Here is a 20,943-nt window from a genome sequence, read left to right as displayed (position 1 = left end):
AGGCTCCAGGCTCTGAGCTGTCAGCACAGAGCCCGACGCGGGGCTCGAACTCACGGACCGCGAGATCATGACCTGAGCCGAAGTCGGACGCTTAACCGACTGAGCCACCCAGGCGCCCCCTAATCAGATTGTTTTAAATGCTGGCGATCGAGGGGACCGTTCGAGAACTTTCTAATTTTTTTTTAATGTTTGTTTATTTTTGAGAGAGAGAGAGAGAGCAGGGGAGGGGTGGAGAGAGAGGGAGACACGGAATCTGAAACAGGCTCCAGGCTCTGAGCTGCCGGCACAGGGCTCGTACTCACGAACTGCGAGATCACAACATGAGCCGAAGTTGGATGCTTAACCGACTGAGCCACCCAGGTGTCCCTCAAGAGCGTTCTAGAACTGAGCAACCCCCTTTGGAGCCTCTGCCCCAGGACCCTGTCACAATGGGCTGGAATGACAGAGTCAGGTTTTCTGCCTCCTACAAATCTCAAGAATGTTGTTTCTTTTTCCCACCACCAACCCGCACCCCAGACCCTGGCCAATATTTACAGAGCCAAATGGCAAAGAGTCTAAAAGTCTCATTACTGGACAGCAGTGGACTGGCTGGCAGAGCAGATCAGGGAGCGGAGACAGCTATTTTTGACTAGTTGATGGGCAGTCACGTGGATAAGGGCCTGGCCGTGTCCCATGTGAACTTCTAGAAGGCAGAGCAATCCAAACTGGGGCCTGGCATGAGGCATCCTGGGTCTTCGGAAAGGTCGCTGCGTGGGACATGCTGAATGTTCTCATTGTGGCATGGGGACTGATCCAGTGTGATATCAAAGGAAGTGGCAAATCTCGGCCAAGAGGCATGGCCACGGCTAATCCTGTGGGCAAGGCCCTTCAGGGGAGGAAGCTTGGGCCATAGAACACCTACTGCCCTCAGATGGGCAGGCAGGTTGTATGTGACAGGACCCCAGTGCTTGGGCAGGCAGAGTGGGGTGTTCAGGGAGCAGGGCCTCTGGTGGGTGTTGGACCGCGTAGGAGACAGTCCTGGGTTCAAATCCCAGTGCCTCCACTTATCAGTGGCATTTGCCTGTGAGTTGCTCATTCCCCAAATAGATGTTGAGGCGTGCTAGGAGCTGTTTGCTCCCAAGCGTGGGAGACCACACCCAAAAGCACGCAACCCTAAGACCACGTGGAAAGGGCAGCACTGGAGACGTCTGAGGCATAATGGGAGCCCAGAGGATCAGCACCTAATCTGGGTGTGGGGAGGTAGAGGTGGGGCCGTCCTAGCAAGGCCTCCTGGAGAACCTGACACCGGAGCCTGAAAGAGTGAGCAAGCGTTAGAAACAAAATGGCGGCAGAAGGTTCTGGGCTAAGAGAACAGTGTGCCCGAACTCAGAGAAGAAGGTTTTCTTGAGAGGAGTTAGAATGTTTTCCGCTGTAAATAGCAGAAAGCCCAGCCCAAAGTGTCTTTTGCAAAGGGAATGTATTGGGTCGTGTACTTGAAAAGTCCTAACAGTGTGGCTTTTAGGGAAGGTTCCACACACCAGCCAGTGCTATCAGCTGTAAGCTCCTCCCTCTCCTTTTATTTCTGGTGGTGAGGGCTCTTTCCCCTTTCCTCATCAAATTTTAAAAAAAAATATTTATTGGGGCGCCTGGGTGGCGCAGTCGGTTAAGCGTCCGACTTCAGCCAGGTCACGATCTCGCGGTCCATGAGTTCGAGCCCCGCGTCAGGCTCTGGGCTGATGGCTCGGAGCCTGGAGCCTGTTTCCGATTCTGTGTCTCCCTCTCTCTCTGACCCTCCCCCGTTCATGCTCTGTCTCTCTCTGTCTCAAAAAAAAAAAAAATAAATAAATAAAAAACGTTGAAAAAAAATTAAAAAAAAATATTTATTTATTTGGGGGAGAGCGCAAGCGGGGGATGGGCGGAGAGAGGGGGACAGGCAGAGGGACAGGGGGACAGAGGATCCGAAGCGGGCTCTGTGCTGACAGCGGCCAGCCCGATGCAGGGCTCGAACTCACGAACCATGAGAACATGACCTGAGCCGAAGTCGGACGCTTAACCGACGGAGCCACGCAGGCGCCCCTCCCCATCATTCTTGAAGAAAAGAACTTCTTTTCCGGAAGCTTCCAGCAGTTTTTTTTCTTCTGTATCACTAGTCTGGATTGGGCCACTCGTCCATCCCTAAAGTAATCGCCCTGACCAGGTAGTGGGTTGTACAAACTGGCGGAGCCTTTCAGGGCTACCTTAGGAGCTGGGTGTGTGCATGTGTGAGTGTGCACGTGTGTCCGTGTCAATCCCCACCAAAGCACACGATCAAGAAATTCTGGTAGGAAGAGATGCCGAGAAGAGGAACCGTAAATGTCCGCTGCAGCCAGCATTTACTGAGTGCCTACTGTGTGCCCAGCTCTCTGGAGCTGCTTTTCGTTTGAGGTGACCTTGACACCTTGGGGACTCATCTAACGAGCAGTCGGATCCATGGGCTGGATGCTCACTGGGGAGGACTCTGGAGAGGCTGGGCCAGCCCTACCTCTGCAGGAGTCCAGAACAGTAGGCAGAGCAGTGGGCCCAGGAGGAGGCCCTGGGGAGCCCCCTTATTGAAGGGGCGCATGGGGTAAAAGGATGCCAGGAAGGCACCCGAGAAGGAACATCAAGAAGGAGGTAGAGGAAGTCACAGCGGCTGAGGAAGGGGGTGTGGAGAAGGGATGCGTGACCCGTGCGTCAGGTGCACCACGTGAGGAAATGGGGGGTGCGGCCAGAGTCATGATGATGACCGCTCCCACTTTTGAAGCTCTCCCGATTCTCCAGGCTCTGTTCCAAGTTCTGAGTGCCCTCACAACCGCTCTAGAGTCTGTCCCATGGAGGTCTTTATTTCACAGACGAGGATGCGGGAGACCGACTTGGCCAGGGGCCGGTGAAAGACCTGATGGAGGCAACTAAGGTTGTGCCAGTGGTGACCTTGATGCCCCCCATTTCTTCTGGGCATCCTCCTTCCTCTGGTCGAAGAAGGCTAATGAGCATAGTCCGCCCAGCCCCTCTCCAGTCTCGCCGATTGGCCCAGGGATGATCACGTGACTTTATCCAAGTCAATGGCCTGCAGGCCCGGGACTTTTAGGGGAGAGGAGCTCTATTTCTTCTGTGCTAAGTACCCAAGATGGGATGCCGCGAGGCCTGGAGCTGCTGCAGCCATCTTGCAGGCATGAGGGTTTTAAGGCTGTCGGAGAATAGGGACAACACAGGATAGGAAGTGGAGCTGAGCCGAGCCACAGAGAGAGCTGGACGACAGTGTGGGAGTGAGCTCCACCTCCAGCTGTAGCTGAAGCCTTTCTTGTTACTAAACTAACATGTCAGCGAGCCAATAAACTCTGCTGCTTGCCTCGTTTGGGTCGAGCTTTCTGTCATTAACTGAAAGCCAACTGCGTCAGTCACCTATGGCCACAATCAGGCTGCGTAACAAACCACCCCCGGTGGCTAAAGCAATTGAGCTCACGAGACTGGATTTATGTTTAGGTTGAACTGGGCTGGGAAGCTCTTCTGGTCTTGGCTGGGCTCACACAACACGTTGGGCGGCCGGGATGACGGGAACAATGAGGCCACACGCCAAGGCCCCCGTGGAAGGACTTGTGCCACTGTTGATGGTTTGTCGCAGTAGCTTTCAGCAGTCTCGGATAGGTGTCTGAGAGGTGGTTTGTGGTACCGATGTAGGGTCGGACTTTTCCTACAAACGCAGGAAATGAGGAGCATACGAGAGGTCAGGTTTGCGGGCGGATTGTCCCTCCACTTGAATTTGTGTGACGCTTCCTTGAGGTGAGATTCAAGCAATGTTTTTATGGCAGGAGGCAGGGGGCCTGTTTGTGTTAAGCCCTGTGTGTCTCCTGCATAAGCACTGACTGGCTGACAGGCTCATTCTTTTGTGAATTATCCCTTCCTCTGTCACCAATAATCCAGGTCAGGCCTGAGCAGGTGGGCACATCCTTGAAGCAGCTGCCCACGCGCTGCCAGGCAGAAGAACCGTTCAGTTGAGCCTAGATCGAATTGTGGAACCGTCAGCAAATCAATTGTTGTGTTAGATTTCAGGGTGGTTTGTGTTGAAGCAATAAATATTTGATGGAGTAAACTACAAAATGAAACTTAAAAAAATTATTGTAATTTAAAAGCATTAGTTTCCTGCTATAACTGAGTGTCTGGGAATTCACTAGAACAGCACAGGAGGGGTCGAGGATGCTGGCCAGAGAGCTGGCCCCAGGGGAAGGCTTTTCACTGCTTTGAATGGTAACCACAGATGCGTGGATGTTCCATGATGTGGGGTGCCCAGGTGGGGACTCCCAGTGGGCTCCAGGATGTCAGGCCTTCAGGGTTTGTTTTTGGTTTTTAATGTTTATTTATTTGAGAGAGAGAGAGAGAGAGAGGCAGATTGTGAGTAGGGGAGGGGCAGAGAGTGAGGGAGACACAGAATCCGAAGCAGGCTCCAGGCTCCGAGCTGTCAGCCCCGAGCCCGACGCGGGGCTCGAACTCACAAACCACAAGATCATGACCGGAGCCAGAGTCAGACACTTAACCAACTGAGCCACCCAGGCGCCCCTGTTTTTGTTTTTTTTGTTTTTTAAGTTTATTTACTTATTTTGATGGGGGGCGGGGAGCGGGAAGGGAAGAGAGAAGGAGGGAGAGAGAATCCCAAGCAGGCTCCACACTGTCAGCACAGAGCCCCACGTAGGGCTCAAACCCACAAACCATGAGATCATGACCTGAGTCGAAGTCAAGTTGGACGCTCAACCGACTGAACCACCCAGGCGCCCCAGGGCTTGGGAGTTTCAACTGCCCACAGCTCAAGCCCCGAGCTGGAGGGCATCTCTAGAAGCACTTCAGTGGTTGCTGTTACCCAGTCACCGGGCTTGCTCTGGTCTCCCCCATCCTGATGGAGCTTTACGGGTTGTAAACCATTTCCCTGTCTTTTACGTCGTCCTCTAGATGCAGTAAAGCTCTCCATGGACCATTTTTATAGGCAGATTGCGTCTGGAGAGAATAGGCGTCCCCCCAAAGGCCGCGGAGCCCGCCAGTACGGTACATCCAGCTCCCTGGATGGCCAGTGGAGGAAGACAGTCGTAGCTGATGTTCACAGCCGCTCACAGCCGGCTTCTCGGCTCGACTTCACGCCAGCCCTCACCTCACCGCACTGACGTGGCGCTTACCTGTTGGTGGGCTGGTGTTTCCCACTGTCGTTAATCCTCCTGACAGCAGGGAGTGCCTTCACTCGGTGTCCCCTCACCCGGCACCACGCCTGGCTTGATTGGGAGCTCGGATGGTGTTTGAACATCAGTGTGGAACATCATTACCATCCTCACGCCTCCTGTCTTCATCTTCCTCCCCCCCCCCCCCGCCGCCCCCCGCCACGGACGCTGACACAGGGAGGGGCGCGTGGCATTCACTGCCTCAATGTACCCAAGCCTCCCTCCCCACAGCTGTAAAATGGGAATGATGGGGAGGGAGATCTCTTAGCCCAGAGCCTGGCACAGAAGAGGCACTTAATAAATAACGTCTGTAAAAGTCTATGATGAGGACGATTCATTCCGGGACATGATTTAAGGGTTATACACTTGATCTCAAGTGGCGAGGGGTTACCGTCACCCCCTTTTGGCTAGGTGGGATGTCTGTATCTCCTCCACTCTCCCCCAAGCCTGTGGAATTACACTCCCTACCCCCCCCAACCCCCCAAGCACCTGCAGCAGGTGCCTTCCTGGGCATTGGCAGCACGGCCGGAGGCCACGTATCTGAGTTATGCGTGTGACACCCTGCGCACCTTGTGGCTGCTCAGGGGACATTAGCCCCTGCTGTGGCCACCGACACTTCTGTCTCTCCTCCCTGTCTTCAGCCTCCGTCTCCCCATCTAACAGGGAGGCCACACAGCCACCCCACGGGGGACTGAGGCAGAGTTCAAAGTGTGCCTGCTTTCACCATCTCTGAGACTCTCCTTGGAAAATACCCAGAGGGTTCCTTCCCGAGGACGATACCATCGTCCATGGGCTTGATGGAAGCCTCCAGGAAGGCCCCCGCATTCCCTGGCTCTAGGCACCATCTGAGCACAAGTCCGTGGGAGAGACAGTGCCGTCTTCACGTGCTCCAAAGGGCTGGAGACAGGGACACTGCCGGGAATCCAGGTGCGGTCCCTCTTCTGCCACCAAGTGGCTGTGTGACCTTAGAACCTGTGACAGGAGCACCTGGATGGCTTAGTGGGTGGAACTTGCGAATCTTGATCTTGGGGTGGTAGGTTCGAGCCCCACATTGGGTGTAGATTACTTTTTTAAAAATCCTGAAAGAAAAAGAAGAAAGAAAGAAAGAAAGAAAGAGAAGGAAAGGAAGGAAGAAAAGAAAGAGAAAAAGAAAAAGAAAAAGAAAGGAAGGAAGGAAGAAAAATGAAAGAAAGAAAGAAAGAAAGAAAGAAAGAAAGAAAGAACCTGTGACAGGCAAAGAGGGGAAGAACACTGAAGCGGGAGGGTTTGTCCGGACGCCCTGAGGTCAGGACTGAGAACCGCTCTCCTTTGGGGGTAGGCACCAGAACCTTCATCTGGCGCACCGACGAGGTACAGGTCCACCCCGGAGAGGGAGGGGCCGTGGCCAGTCCTGGACCTACCTCGTCTTTCTGCGCCCCTCCTTCCAGCTGGTTCCACCAGGTGGGGTCGGGGAAGGGGAGGATGCGCCCCTGGTTGTGCGTGGGTGCGTGCACGTGTGCGTGCATTCCCCGGTGCGGGGCTCCGCATGCCCCCCTCCTGCCCAGCGTCCGTCCGTCCGTCCGTCTGTGGGGAGGCTCACACCCCGCGGGCCCGGCGCTGGCGGCGAGGAGGTTTTGAGGAAGACCTGAGCCACCCCCTCGCACCCCTCCCTGACCCAGAGCACCCCCAAACTGGCCCCGCACGCGCATCTTTCAGACTTTGTAGCTGTTTTTATTATTAATATTATCTTTTCCTTTAAGCATCCCTTTAAGGGTGAAATGAAATCCAACCATTTACAGAGAAAATGATTTCAGAATGTACATATTGATTTTCCCTTACAAAAAAAATAATACTATTATCATTGGTGTCCTTAAATTATACATTTCCCAGGGCCCTGCCTTCTGCTTGGGGAAGTCCTGTATCCCCTCCCCAACCGTCACCTTTGCCCCCAAAGCTCTCCCACACCTGCCCCTGGGAATGGACATGACCTGTGGGCCGGCTGAGCCTCCTGAGTCTAGAGGTCATAGGGCCAGTGGTTCCCAGGGAAAGACACCTGGTTATGGCGACAGGGCCGGCAGTGTGCCCGCCCTCACACATTCACAGTTTGGTTTCCTTTCATACTGGGGGCGTGGCCCGGGGCTCCCCTGCCCGCCCCCCCACCCCCCACCCCCCAGAATTCCCAGTGTATGAATGTGAGTATATGTGAAACTCTCCAACCCCACGCCTTGCCCCCCGCCCCCACCCCCACTCTTCTGATGGCTGCTGTCTCCACCCAATGGCCAGGTCTCCACTCGGCAGTGACCACGAACAGGGTTCTGGGTCTGAGAGGGAAGGTGGGTCCTAGCAGATCTGAGCTCCTCCCCTCTTCCTTCCCCTGCCCCGGAGCTGGTGAACTGGAGGCCAGGGACCCCTGCCAGCCTGGGGAGGGGGCATGCCCATAGCAGCCGAGGGTGCCAGGGGCACGAGGTGAGGAAGCCCTCAGGAGGGAGGCCCTGGGCTGGGACTCAGGCACGATTCAGGAGCCCCCAGAGACTGCCTGCCCCCAGAGACTGCCTGTCCAGGGGGTGAGAGAGGTGGCTGGGAAGGCAGGCCCCGGTCTGGGTTGGCCCAGAGCCACAGGGACATCCTGATTTCTTTTGCCACTTCTCAGATCCAAGAGGGACTAGCGGGACTGCTGTAACTCCAAGGGAGGGGTTCCCTCAGGGCACCCTAAAGACTTGCTTGGGGTGGGAGACTGGAGGCCATAGGGCCCTGCCACCTGATTCATGCCTGCCTGCCTGCCGGCCGGACGCTGCTCTGCGGCCAGCTCCCCAGACCACACCCACGCCAGACAGTTCTCTGGACAGAGCTGAGCCAGAGGAGACCCCCTCCCCTTCTGGCTCGTCAGGAAACCCCAACAAGACCCCCAGAGACAGTCCTGGCTGGAGGCTGGGTGGGATGGGATGGAAGGATATGGTGGGGACCAAAACAGGCTGGGGAGGTAGTGAGCTCTCAGCTGTTCAGCCCTCGGGCCCGGAGGATTCTCATTCCTTGGACTGAAAGACAGACAGACAGACAGACCCCGCATCCCCCTTTACCCTTGCTTGCTAGGCTCCCCGAGGGCTTTGCGCCTCCGTCACTTTGGGGGAGCTGTGAGGGGCTGTGGCCACAGGCTCCAGGTCCCGGGGAAGGGGAGGCCTGGGCCCTGCCCCCACATCCATACAGAAGCATCTATTTACAGGGACACCCCAATACAGACACACACAAGTACACACCAAACATGCACACATGCCCATAAATACACACACGCACACACAAACATGTCCCGCTCCACAGGCAGGCTCTGCATCCTGGCATGGCTGGGTGAACATCTGTGGGGGCCTCAGGAGGGCGGTGTCTCACCCCTCCTTCAACTGCAGGCTCTCACTGCCCCCCCCCCACCAGCTCTGGACTGGCAGTGAATGGGGGCAGGAGCAGGTGCGTCTAAGAGCTCTGAACTTGAGAGGAGGATCCTAGGACTGTGTTAGTCATTCTGACGCTCTCTCCCCATGCCCCTCCCTCTGTGCCAAAGATGCTCCTGGTCTCCGTGCTCTCCTCCTTCCTTTACTAAGAAGACTCTCAAAGCTGAGGCTGGGCATGTGGCTGAAGACTCCCTTTCCCAGCTTCCCTTGCAGCTGCTTGTGACCACGTGACTAAGACCCGGCCAGTGAGATGCGATCGGAAGCGACCATGCCATGCTGGCTCATGCCCTTAACGGGAAAGGACATGTGCTTCTCTTGCCCTTCTCTGCTTCTCCCAGGCTGGGATGCACATGTGATGGTGGGAGCTGAAGCCACCGCTCTGTCCAGAACTGGAAGGTGTGTATGTGGGAAAAAGCAGAGCTGCCCTACTGGATCTGGACCATCTCCCTCTGGACAGTTAAGCTAGAAACAAGCTTGTCTTGCTTAAACCATTGTGTTTGGGGGCCTCTTAATGGCAGCAGCTTAGAATCTAACCAATACATCCCCTGCCCCCATGAGATAAACGGAGGGGAATGAGATGACATAACTGACCTCAAAGTCCTTCCTGGTCCCAGGCAGCCTGTGGGCCCTTCCTGGCTCTAGCCAGCCCCGAGCAGGGGCACAAGGGTGACTCTATCAGAGACGGTGGAGGGCTGGGGCTGTGGGTCCCAGTGGGAAGGGGTGATGGGGAACCTCTGCCTCCCCTAGGCCCCCTCCCAGGCCGGCTTGACGGTCCAGCCTCCGGCTCCCATCCCACCCCGAGAACTGGAGTCTTGGCCTTGCGAGGGCTGAGCGGGCAGCCCACAAGACGACAGTATAAAAAGAAAGACGGAATGTCAAGGCCAGGTTTGCAACCAAAAGCAAGACTCCCCGGGCTTCGGCAGACTCCAGGCCCTACCCCACGGGTGCTATCCAGCGCAGGGGTGTCCTGCGGGCAGAGCTCTCTGCTCCCTCCGGCTCAGCCCTTCCGAGGACACTGCGCTTCCTCCCAGCTGGATGCTCCTTTACATCCCTCCCACCTTGCTGTCCCCTCTTCCTCCTGCACCCGAATGCACCCATTTACAGAGCCCCGGGACCTCCCGGCCTGCCCACCTTCCCGCTGCAGGTCCAAAGCCCCAGGAGGCCCAACGGCAGGTTTCTCCCCGGCCGGGGCCGCAGCTCCCGCGTGGCTGGCCTGGGGAGCTTCTCCTGCGGGTCCCCTTCCCCGACCCTGCCCGCCCTCCCCGGCTACCCAGTAACCGTCATGCACTCTCCGTTGGCACCTCCTGGCCACAGCACTCTGGGTGGACGGAAGGGCTGGACTCCCCTCTCCTGACGAGGAAGGATGCTTTGTGAGCTCACCGGCCTGGCCCTGGGTTCCCAAGGGCTCGGTCCTCTCGGGAACCAGGCAGCCGGCAGAGGGAGGCAGGGAAACAGCAGGAGGGGCTGCCGCCACCCCCTCCCCCCCACCCCGCCCGCCGGCTCTTTGCAGATCTCGCAGCCTTAGCCTTCGACCACATCCGATCTGCCCCTGGCGGGCGGCCTTCCCTCGGGCCCCCTGTTCCGCCGCCCACCTTCTGCCGTGCTCTTGGGCTCCCGGTAGGGGTTATCCAGCAGGTAGCGGAACTGGGCGTAGTTGCTGAGCAGGTACTTAGGGGCGTACATGTGTTCGCTGGGGTCGGCCGGCGGGTACTCCTGCCGCGTGCCGTCGAACCAGCCGCCCGTGCGGATCAGGCTCCGGATGTAATTGAGGTCCCGCTTGTCCTCGTAGTCGCCCCAGCGGGGGAAGTCGCCGTTCTGGGCGGACACGAGCTTGAAGTAGATGCCCTCGGGCGTGAAGCACCAGGAGCAGTGCCAGCCGGCGAAGTGCAGGGGGCTGCCCAGCGACCACTGCACCAGGATGTGGCCGGTGCGGTTCTCGTACTGGCGGAAGTTGGGCATGGTGTAGTACTGGCGGCGGCGCAGGCGGATGCCGTCCAGCCCGTACACCGTCTGCAGCATGTCCACGGTGCAGCCCGACACCACCTCCAGGGTGCCCGGCTGCTTCCAGAAGAAGCCGTAGAGCGACTTGCGCATGTGGAAGGCGAAGGGCTCCGTCCAGCCGTCGTACAGCTTGAGGAAGAGCACGCCGTCGCGCGCGGGGATCTCGTCGGCGTCGTCGATGATGAAGACGTCGTCGGGCCGCAGGTTGCGCAGCCGCGACACGCCGTCCTGCGTCAGGAAGGTGCGCAGGTAGTCGTCGGCGATCCAGCCGTCCTGCCGCCCGCCCAGCGGGAAGTGGTCCAGGAAGACGTAGAGCACCTTGTGCCGGATGTACTCGAAGGTGCCGTTGGTCAGCATCTCGCGGAACTTGAGCGGCCGCGGCTCCCCGTACGCCGTGAAGTTGGACTCGCACACCACGAACGCGTCCACCACGTCGCCCAGCTCGTGGAAGCGCACGTCCAGCAGGTCGAACTCGTGGTTGACGTTGATGGCGTTGATGACCCGCCGCGGCACCTCCCGGGGCACCAGGCGCTCCTTGGTGGGCAGGTTGGAGTACTGCACCACGGTGGGCACGCCGCAGCTGGGCCCGTGCCAGCCCGGGAGGCACACGCACTCCACCCACTTGCGCCGCGCGCCGCGGGCCCCCGGGCGCTCGCGGGTGCTCAGCAGGTGCCGCGCGGGGCCCCGGGCCGAGGAGCCGTCGGCGCCCTCGGCCTTCTCGTCGGGCCGCCCCGACGGGGGCTTCTCCAGCATCTTGGTGCCCGGTTTGAAGCAGACGCCGCCGGCCTTGGTGCGGACGAAATACTCGGTGGTGTCCTCGGGCAGCACGAAGTCCACCCGGTGGAGCTCCTCGGTGGCCTTGCTCGGCGACAGGGGCTGGAGCAGGGGCGAGTGGGAATAGAGCGGCGTTCGCAGCAGGTCGGGGCTACCCGGCTCCGGGCTGGCCTGGGGCGTGACGGGGGCATTGTTCCAGAAGAAGCTGGACACGAGGTTCGGGCTGAGGGAGGCCAGTTCCCGGGGGAAGGTGACGTAGGACAGGGTCTTAAAGAAGTGCAGGAAGGAGATGAGGCACAGGCCGGCCATACAGAACATGAGAAAGAGCTTGTAGCGTCTCATCTTCATTCTGCAGTAAAGAGGGAGACAGCAGCCGGGTCAGGGGGTCTGCAGACCCGGGTGACCGGAGCCCGAGGCCCCTCTCCTAAGGAAGGGAGCCTGAGGGAGCCTCTGCCGCCACCGTGTCTGTGAACGTCCTGGCCAGTGCCTGGCGCCCTTGCATGAGGTCACTTCCTGTCCCCCAGAAGTCTAGCCTGGGAATCCCACTCGCTGTACCAAGTACCCCTGGAAGCCCCCCAGCCCCACCCCGTCAAGGAAATTCCCCTCCTGGCGCGGGACCTCCTCCCTGTTGGCTCAGCCCTGCCCCCCCAGACACTGCCAGGTCAAACACCCCCCCTCCTCCCCTGCAGTCTGATCTTCTACCCGGCCTGCCCACCTTGACCCGACCAGCTGCACCGCTAGGCTTTGCTCCAGCAGCAACAACACCCGGCAGGGCTGAACTTGCCCCCGGGGGGGGGGGGGGGGCTCCCAGGCCCCAAGGGAGGGAGTGCGACCGCTGACTTGCCCCCCACCCCGCCCTGCCCCGGAACCGCCCAGGGTGCTGTTCTTTTTTTCCCCGTTGGTGTGGATATGTTGACACATCAGTTCCTTTTCACTAAAAAATATTCACAGGCCTCAAGGAAACACATTGAACTCTAACACACTTAAGAAGGGTAAGTACAGGTGCCCGTTTCACTCCGCCCTCTCCAGACCGGTCTCCCCACACAGCTTGACCTGTCTGACGTGTGTTGCTGGGTTTTATATGCAACATTTCTGTTCTTGCTTTCCTATTTTTCGTAAATAGCATCATACTGGACACTAAGCGCACTCGAGTTGTTTTCCCCAATCCATGACGGATGAAACAGACTTTCGTATCAGTAGTTAATAAATCTGCCATTTCCTTTTAAATCCCACATAATATTCCACGGTTATTTTGAATGAATCACTGTCTATTCATGAGTGAGTCATGACTACAACCATTCTCTATTCATTTATGCAGTGTGATTTATCGATTCGTTTGCTTTTATTTATTTATTTATTTAGGAGAGAGAGAGAGAGAGAGCACCAGCAGGGAAGAGGGGCAGAGGGGCAGCGGGGGGAGAAAGAGAGAAAGAGAATCTTAAGCAGGCTCCTCCTTCAGTCGGGGCTCGATCCCATGACCCTGGGATTGTGACCTGGGCCTCAATCAAGAGTGGGACGGTCAACGGACTGGGCCACCCGGCTGCCCCAGTTTTATCAATTAGTTGATGGCTGGGGAATGGACAGCCTTGTATATTGTCTTTGACAGTTTAAGTAAATGTTCCAGACACTCTTCACTCGGTCTCCCCTAGGGCTAATGTCTTATATATCACCATGGTACATTTGTCATAACTAAAAAATGGAAATGGCCACATTACTATTAACTAAAGTCCACACTTTATTCAGATGTGCTACTTATCTCGTGAATGAGCCCGTGTAGCGAGACGGCACTTCTGACTGTAAGCGTCCAGCTTACTTTGTCCCGGGGCCCAGGGAGGCGGGCAGGCAGGCTGGAGGCTACACCCATTTGGCCGAGTAGGACCAACGACTTGGTTGGATGACCTACAGGGTCGCTGGAGGGGCTAGGACAGAAACCCGGGCTTTGGCATCTGGTGTTTTCATTTCCCCTTCCGTAGATCCCTATGAGTGAGACACTGCCCTTCCACCTAGAACATTCTTTCCCTTAAAATGTTCCTTTCTGTGGCTTCTCTTCCCTTCTCGGGGTCATTTGGGCGCCTTCCTGCCATACTCTGCCCTCCACTTCCTAACTCTGAAGGCAGCAGGGTAGAAAGAGGCACACTTGTCTTCAAACTTCTGTGACCTCAAGAACAGCTCACCATCCTAAACGTCAGTTTCTACACTTGTGAAATGGGTACAGTGTTCCTGGTGGGCAGCAGGTGCTCAATAAACTTCCATGCTTTCAATGCTGGAAGATTCCAACGTTAATTTTCTCTAAGCTGCGTGGTCATAACGCACAGAATCATGACATGTTTGACCTAGAAAACATTTAAGAATCACCTCCTTCAATCCTTTAATTTTCTAGAGGAGGAAACCAGGACCTAGGGGGCTTCAGGGACCTGCCTGAGGTTACAAAGCAGGGGCAGGAACCCGGGTGGCTTGACTCCTGTGCTACATCCCCTTCCCGGCCTCACCTTGGTGAGGAGTCCTGAGCAAGCTAGTGAGAACAGTGGGGTCGCCAATCCCACTGGCCAGGGTACTTGTGCTGTCGGGTCCAAGGGGACCCACCTCCTCTAGTTTGAATGCCTGGGCGCTCCTGGAGCCTGCCCAAGGGTGACCTGCACAGCTGACTGCAGACAGGCAGGACAATCGGGGGTGGGGGCCTGACCTCTGCTAAATGTCAGCTTGCCCTAGGGCCAGGGTGGGAGGGGCCGGTCTCCACTGGCTTTTGGGAAGACAGGAGGGAGGGGCTGCCCCTTGGCAACCTTCTGAAGCAGGTCGTCTGGGCTCCTCTCTCTATCAGGGATTCCAGCCCTACTCTGGCAAAGTGAGACCAGATAGACCAGGTCAGCAGGGTGGGTGCAGGGGCAGAGGGGTGAGGCCCGATACAGGCGGGTAGATAGGAGTTCTTGCTGTGGCGGACACCAGGCAGAAGGCAACACTGAAGACTGATGTCAGCACAGCGGAAGCCTCCACGGTGACCCGCCAGAGGGCTTTGAGGACCTATTCAGGCAGCCCTGATCCTTCTGGCAGGCTGTTTCCACCCCCGCCTTGGAACCTGCCTCCGTGGAGCACACCCCGATCCTGGCCCCCGCTGGACTGAGCTGGCCCATGAGCCGTGGAGGGCAGGGTCAGGCTGCCACTCAGACTAATTCCTGTAGCCGAGGTCACACTGACCCAGCTGCCCCTCGGTTCCCGGGCCAGGCTGGCTTTCAGTATCTCGTTACGCCTGGCCAGATGTGCCCTGCGGAAGACAGACTCACCTGTGCCTGGGATCCCCCTTTCACGGGGGCTTTCAGCGGGCGGCCCCCTGATGAGGCCCGGGCCTGGCTTGCTGCTGGGAATGAAGGAGCCGAGTGGGGCTCCCGTGTTGCTCTGGCGGCTGAGGAGACTCAGGTGGTCGGCCTGGAGCAAGCCAGTGCCTCACAGACCAGACTTCCTGGGGCGCCTTCGCTTCTGGCTTCACTCTTACTCTTCTTGTCCTGATCCCTTCTTATCTTATCTTCATGTATTTTGAAAAGTGCTCCAAACACATTTTTTTTTTTTTTTGACTGAGTGGCATATAAATAGGAAACTGAATAAATAAAGCATCGGCACCCGTGGTCTCCTGTCTCATCCACCCTGGGAGGCTACTGTAACCACCCATTTCACAGATGGGGAAACAGGCTCGGAAAGGTGACGAGACTTTTCCCAAAGGACGTTAAGCAGGTGGCGACGTCAGGACCCGAACCCACTTCCGCTCTCATGCCAGCACCTCTCTCCCTCCTTACGGCCAAGGCTAGATCCCTCCAGGTGGCCCAGCTGTGAGCGAAATCCATGGAACCAAACTAGGCCCCAGCTGACAGCATTTCTACCTCTGTCCGAACGCCTCTTCGAGAAACACCCAGCGGTAACAATAAAGCTGATGGCCACTGACGCTTACAAGCCAGCGATTGTCCCGAGCACATTACACACTTGACCTCACTGGATCCTCTCAACAGGAAGCAGGTGCTATGCTATTGCCATCCCCATTTTACAGATGAAGAGACTGGGGACAGAGAGATGGTATAATTTGCCCGCTGTCACACAATTAGGGAGGGTCAGGCTCTGTGGGATCAGCTATGGTAAACCTGTCCCGAGCCCCCTCCATCTGCCACACTCAACCCAAGTAGGTTGACACTCATGAAGAGTCTACTGGTGACCCAGTGGATGGAACAGGCACCGTCGCATCTGACCCACACGCTACCCCACAGGCTGCTCACCCAACCCATATCTTCCATTCACTCAGCGACTGCTTATCAAGAGCCCGCTATGTCCCAGGCACTGTGCAAGGCCCTGGGAACACAGGGGACAAGGCAGACGAGGACCCCCACCTCCATGCAGCACACATGGGGGTGAGTAAGGCAAGGGACTGCAATAAACTAGAAATCAACGAGTCAGGTAATAACTTGAGCAAGAGTAGTGCTCCGGAGAAAAAGCAGGGTAAAGGATTGGGAGGTCACATGGCTTCACTGACAAACGGGGGCCAGTGCAGGCCTCACTGAGAAGAGGAGACTTAAGGAAGAGAAAGACTTGAAGACGACAAGAGGGCAGGGGATGAAGGTTCTGGGCAGAAGGAACAGCCGGTGCTCAGGAGGGAGGGATGCGCCCAGATCACACATAGCCTGGGGCCACAGCAGGAAATGTCGCTTTCACGGAAGGATTCTGATCAGAGGAGGAACATGACCCGACTTGGGTCTGGGGAGGCTCACTCGGGCTGCTCTTTTGAGAACACACTGTTGCCTGAAGAATGGAGCGGGGAGAACAATGAAGAGGCCCCAGCACTGTCCAGGCAAGACAAGAGTGGCTTTCACCAGGGTGGGGGAGAGGGCTGCAGAAAGTGCTCCGATTCTGCTGGATTTGCCAAAGACCTGGATGTGAAGTGCGAGCGAGGGGTCAGGACCTAGAAGGATGCAGTAGTCTTTGACTGGGGTGGGGGCCACCCCTCAACAGCCTTCATGGAGATGGTAAACGGCAGAGCTGGGCTTTGAGACGGGCTGTCTCTGCAGGGTCCTCGCTCTAACCCTCACCTCAGCATCCTGCCCAGCAGATGCAAACATGGAGGCTGAGTGAGGGGCGTGGCCAGCCACACAGCTGGCTAATGGCAGAGTCTGGCTGTTGACCTTGGTTCTCTGGACCCAAATCTCATGTCCTTTCCATAGTATGCTTGGTCTAGAAGCTTCACAGTTTGGATGGGAGTGGAGGTGAGCAATACGTTGGATCTGGGAGTAGGAGTTGGGCTGGGGGGCACTGTCCAGCTCACCGCTCTCCAACCTCTACTCCTGCCTCCTGGCATGTTTGAGTCCCTCTAAGAACTCAGGACTCCAAGAGGGGTGTGGTGGTCAGGACCTGTCTGGAGAAACAAGTTTAACTGAGGAAGGACTTGGGGTCTCTAATGGGCTCGCCCATGGCCCTCCAAGGCCCTGGGCACGCAGCTCCCTGAGGACAAAACCCCTGTCTGAGTCCCTCCTCCTACAGAGAATGATCTTAGGCAACTCAGAGGCCACAACTTAGGCCCTTACTCATCTCAGTGAAATTCACCCCATACTTCTCAGGTGCTTGCTGTGTGTCAGGGCTGGCCTCCCTTGAGACCAAGTGCCTCCTGTCCCAGGTCACAACCTGGAGGAACCATCCCGAGCTCTCCCAACCCTCTTCCCGACTCCCTGCATCAGCCTCTGGGCTCATAAAGCCACTGTGAACCCGAGCCTCAACTCCCTGATCTACGAAATGGATATAAGCATTCCTGTCCTGCCCACTTTTCTGTTTGTTTGCGGCTTCAGCAACAGAAATTTATTTTCAGTTCTGGAGGCCAGAAGTCTGAGACCAAAGTGTCCGCAGACTTGATTCCTTCTGAAGAGGGAGAATCTGCTTCATGCCTCTCCTCTAGCGTCTGGTGGTTTTGCTGGCCATCTCTGGCATCCTCAGCTTGTAGAAGCAGCACCCCATCTCTGCCTTCACCGTCCCATGGTACCCTCCCTGTGTGCACGTCTATGTGCACAAATTTCTCCTATCAGGACACTAGTCATATTGGATTAGGGGCCCACCCCACTCTAACATGACCTCATCTTAATTTGACTAATTACAGCTGTACTGAACCCATTTCTGTCCTGCCCCCTTCAAATGAGACACCAAATCGGGGAGACCAATCCATAGCCCTGTCCTGTTCGCAACGCTCACCACGCTGGGCTCACCTCCCCTGACATCTGTCTCCCCAGCGGGACTACCAGCTCCCTGGGGCAGGGAGCTGTACAAAAAGCTCAAGCAAAAAGCACCCTGCATTGAGGTCTCCTCAGTGCGTTCACCATCACTTCCGTGCACACAGACTCTGGAACCAGACTGCCTGGTCCAAATCCTGGCTCTGCCATCTCCTATCTGTGCGGCCTTGGGCAAGTTCACAACTTTCCTCCTTTTTCATCTATAAAGTGAGGGTTCAGTAATACCCCATGTAAAGCACTTGGCACATAGTGAGTGCTAAATAAACTTTAACTCTTCTTACTCCCATTGCTATGCCCCAGCCTGGCAGAGAGCAGAGAGAACCTTCGGGTAAGGGCATGGCTGGAGCAAAGGCTTGGAGGTGAGCCTCTGGCAAAGCCTGGGCCCTGGTGGGTGCTGTCCTGTCCCAGAGGGGAACGGAGCAGAGCAGGGGCTCAGTAAGTGAAGCCTAGGCTGAACCTGAGCCTGACAGTGGAGGGGCTGAGAAGCAGCTCCCCACTTCCCGGGATGCTGGGGAAAGGAGGAAGAAAGAACTGTCAGGCTCTCTAGGAGCTTCCCCAGGCCCCCCCCCACCCCCAACCCCGTACACACATACTCCATGAGTTGTACCCAGCCCCAGGAGCCTGGGTCTCCTGCATGAAGTTGGCAGGGGATGGGCTGGATGCTTCCTGGTAGCCAGATAATCAGGGACAGGGGAGGCTAAGGCTGATCCTGACCCAGGACGGTGACAGGATCAGCCCAACCTGGGCCTCCTCTTCTTGTGCTGACTTGTGGCTGTAGCCATGCCCCAGAAGGTACCCCTGGGCAGGTTTTCTTCTTTCCCTCCCTCTTCCCACATCTTCCTTCTCCTCCTTGTGCCCTCTTTCTTTGGGCTCTGCTTAGAAGGTTGATTGGGTGAGGGAGGGAATCAGATGAACTCAAACCCCACAAGCCAGCAACGACCTCAGGGTCAGGGCTCAGGCTGAGTCCAGTGGGGGCTCTTGGCCAGAGAGAAGACAGGTGCTCCCTGGAGACCACAAGCTACATCTGTGGGCCTTATCAGGCTGGCAGCAGCCTCCTGGGTGCAGACACACCCTGACAACTGTCATCGGGTGATGAGAGGTTCCCATGGAGCTCTCCATGGTCCTGAGCTTGCCTGCGCTGACCAGGGTCCTAGCTCAGCCCTGGGAATGCCCTCTGCCAGCCTCTCACTGGCCCCTGCCAGCCTCCTCTGTGGTTCAGTGGCTCATGTCCTAATGGCCACTTCCCTTGCCCACCACCCTCTGACCCCCTTCCCTGCCTGCCTCATGACACCTGATCCCTGGTGTCCTCAGTTCTGGAACAACCATGGGGCACTCAACTCCTACAACTGGAAGAAGGGACCAGCTGCACTCTATGTCCAGCAGCAGAGAGATCTGACACCTAGTAGGTGTTCAGGACGCTCTGGGAAATGTCCACTGGGGAAACCTTGGAGGTTGCACAGCCCACCTTGTCTCCACTCTTGGGCAAGAACTGGCCCATCTAAAACCCCCGGCCTGGGAGCACCTTTGAATGCAACCTCACGGCCTCTCCAGGAATTAGTCCATCTGCTTGAAAGGGCATCTTGATTTTGCGCTGAAGTCCGCCTCCCTGTGCTCACCTCTACCCTACATTCTAGTCCTACCCCATGTGACCCAAGGGCTCCGCCCATCTCCATGGGGGAGGCAGGAGGTGTATCTTTGCATCAAAGTGCCTAAGACACAGAGTAGGCACGACGGTTGTGATGTCAGATCTGAACACTGCCTATGATTTTGACAAGTTATCTTACCTCTCCCTGCCTCAGTTCCCCTTCTCTGTAAAACGGAGGTGTAATACTCCCTACCTCATAAGGTTGTTTTGAGAATCAAATGAGTTAATCCATGCAAAGGACTAGTAACTGTGCCGAAGCATACAGTTAGTGCTCAGTGAGCAGTGGCCTCCATTGTTACTGGAAGTCAGAAAGATTTCATTTGAACCCCAAAGCTGTAATTTCCTGTGTGCTCTTAAGCAAGTTACTTAGCTTCTCCGAGCCTCAGTCTTAGATGAAAAAGGAAGATATCCTCTCCCATGCAGTCCTGTGGGAGATCTGGATGAGCCATGGTGTCCAAGCATCCTGCAAGGAGCCTAGCAACTGGTAGATGCTCTAAAAATGCCTGTCTCTTTTCTTCAGTTTGGCTTTCCTGCCAGACACCCAAATGTAGATGATACAACTGAACATGCCAGGCCTTGCTCCTGGCCAGCTTTGTTAAAGGACTGGGCCAATTGGAAGGCTGCTTACTACTGACTGGCACCCAACACCCTACAAGGCATTCTCAGTGACTCATCTGGCTTTCAGAACCCAGGGAATGTGGAGCCCACAGAGGTCCAGACTCCTCTCCCAGGGTCGGAAGGGTCCTGGTGTAAGAATATTGGCCACACCCTCACCCGAGGCCCATGCCAAGTGCCCATCTGGCCTCTGCTTGTCCAATTCTTAGCACCACCCATTCCAAGCACGTTGGGCTGCTAGAAATCTTCCTTCTGTTGACCTAAATCAGCTTCCCTGGAGCTGCTGCTACTGCTTCCGGGTCCTTCCTTGGGGTTAAGCAGAGCAAGTCAGCGCCGCAGGGATCAGAAGACTCCGGGACTAAATAAGGGTCCTTCCAATATGAGGTTCCATGATCCCACATAGGGAGACGGGCAGAGGAGGCAGCTACGGAGTACGACAACTTCCGGAGTCCTGGCAAGATGTGAGAATGGCTGACGCTGTATCTATTTCTTTACCCCTCATTTTATCCATTCTTCGGCTCGAGTCCATCAGGCAAAGCTCCATAAGGTCAAGCCAACACGCGAGGGTCACCCTACAGCCAGCACATCATCCAGGCCACTGGTGAGCATTTACCAAGAACTTGTAGTGTGCCGGGCACTGCCACCGCAATGGCTGGAGAAACTGGGGCCCGATTCCTGGGGCCAACCCTGGAGGAAGGTACGTGAGTCTCCACTTTATAAATGAGGAAATGGATGCTTCAGGAGGTTAAGCTACTCGCTCAGGTACACAAGGCTGGTGGGAATGAAGCAGATGGAAACCAAGATTCCCCAAGCCTCCTGCACCTGCTGACAGGCAGACCTGGGAGCCAGTGGGGCTGCAGATTTGGGGATTCTGCCCCAGGCTAAACACAAGTGGCTTGGCTGAGGGAGGGTCTGGTGTATCATGACGCCCAGTCCCCAGGACTTCTACTCCCCAGTCTCTCCAGAGAGAAGTCAGCTTAAAGGGCCAGCCCTGGCCAAGGACCCCATCTGCCCAGCAACTAGAAAGTCCTGGCAAACCTTGT

General features: G+C 56.5%; 1 protein-coding gene across 3 annotated transcripts in view; it reads right to left on the bottom strand.

Moving 5' to 3' along the window:
* Positions 1–10,091: 10,091 nt before the first annotated feature.
* MGAT3 (beta-1,4-mannosyl-glycoprotein 4-beta-N-acetylglucosaminyltransferase) overlaps positions 10,092–20,943 on the bottom strand; it is a 37,712-nt gene continuing 26,860 nt past the window's right edge. For 2 of the 3 annotated variants that reach the window (XM_042947850.1, XM_042947851.1), the window contains exon 2: positions 10,092–11,741. In XM_042947850.1, the coding sequence (XP_042803784.1) occupies positions 10,139–11,741 (1,603 nt within the window). In that variant the 3' untranslated portion in view covers positions 10,092–10,138. Of the gene's footprint in view, positions 11,742–13,881; positions 13,986–20,943 lie in introns of those variants that run through there. The other variant, XM_042947852.1, reaches the window with a different exon arrangement.

Source organism: Panthera leo, chromosome B4, assembly GCF_018350215.1.
Source record: "Panthera leo isolate Ple1 chromosome B4, P.leo_Ple1_pat1.1, whole genome shotgun sequence".
In the NCBI taxonomy this organism is placed as follows: Eukaryota; Metazoa; Chordata; class Mammalia; order Carnivora; family Felidae; genus Panthera; species Panthera leo.
This window is presented reverse-complemented; position numbering and strand designations above follow the sequence as displayed.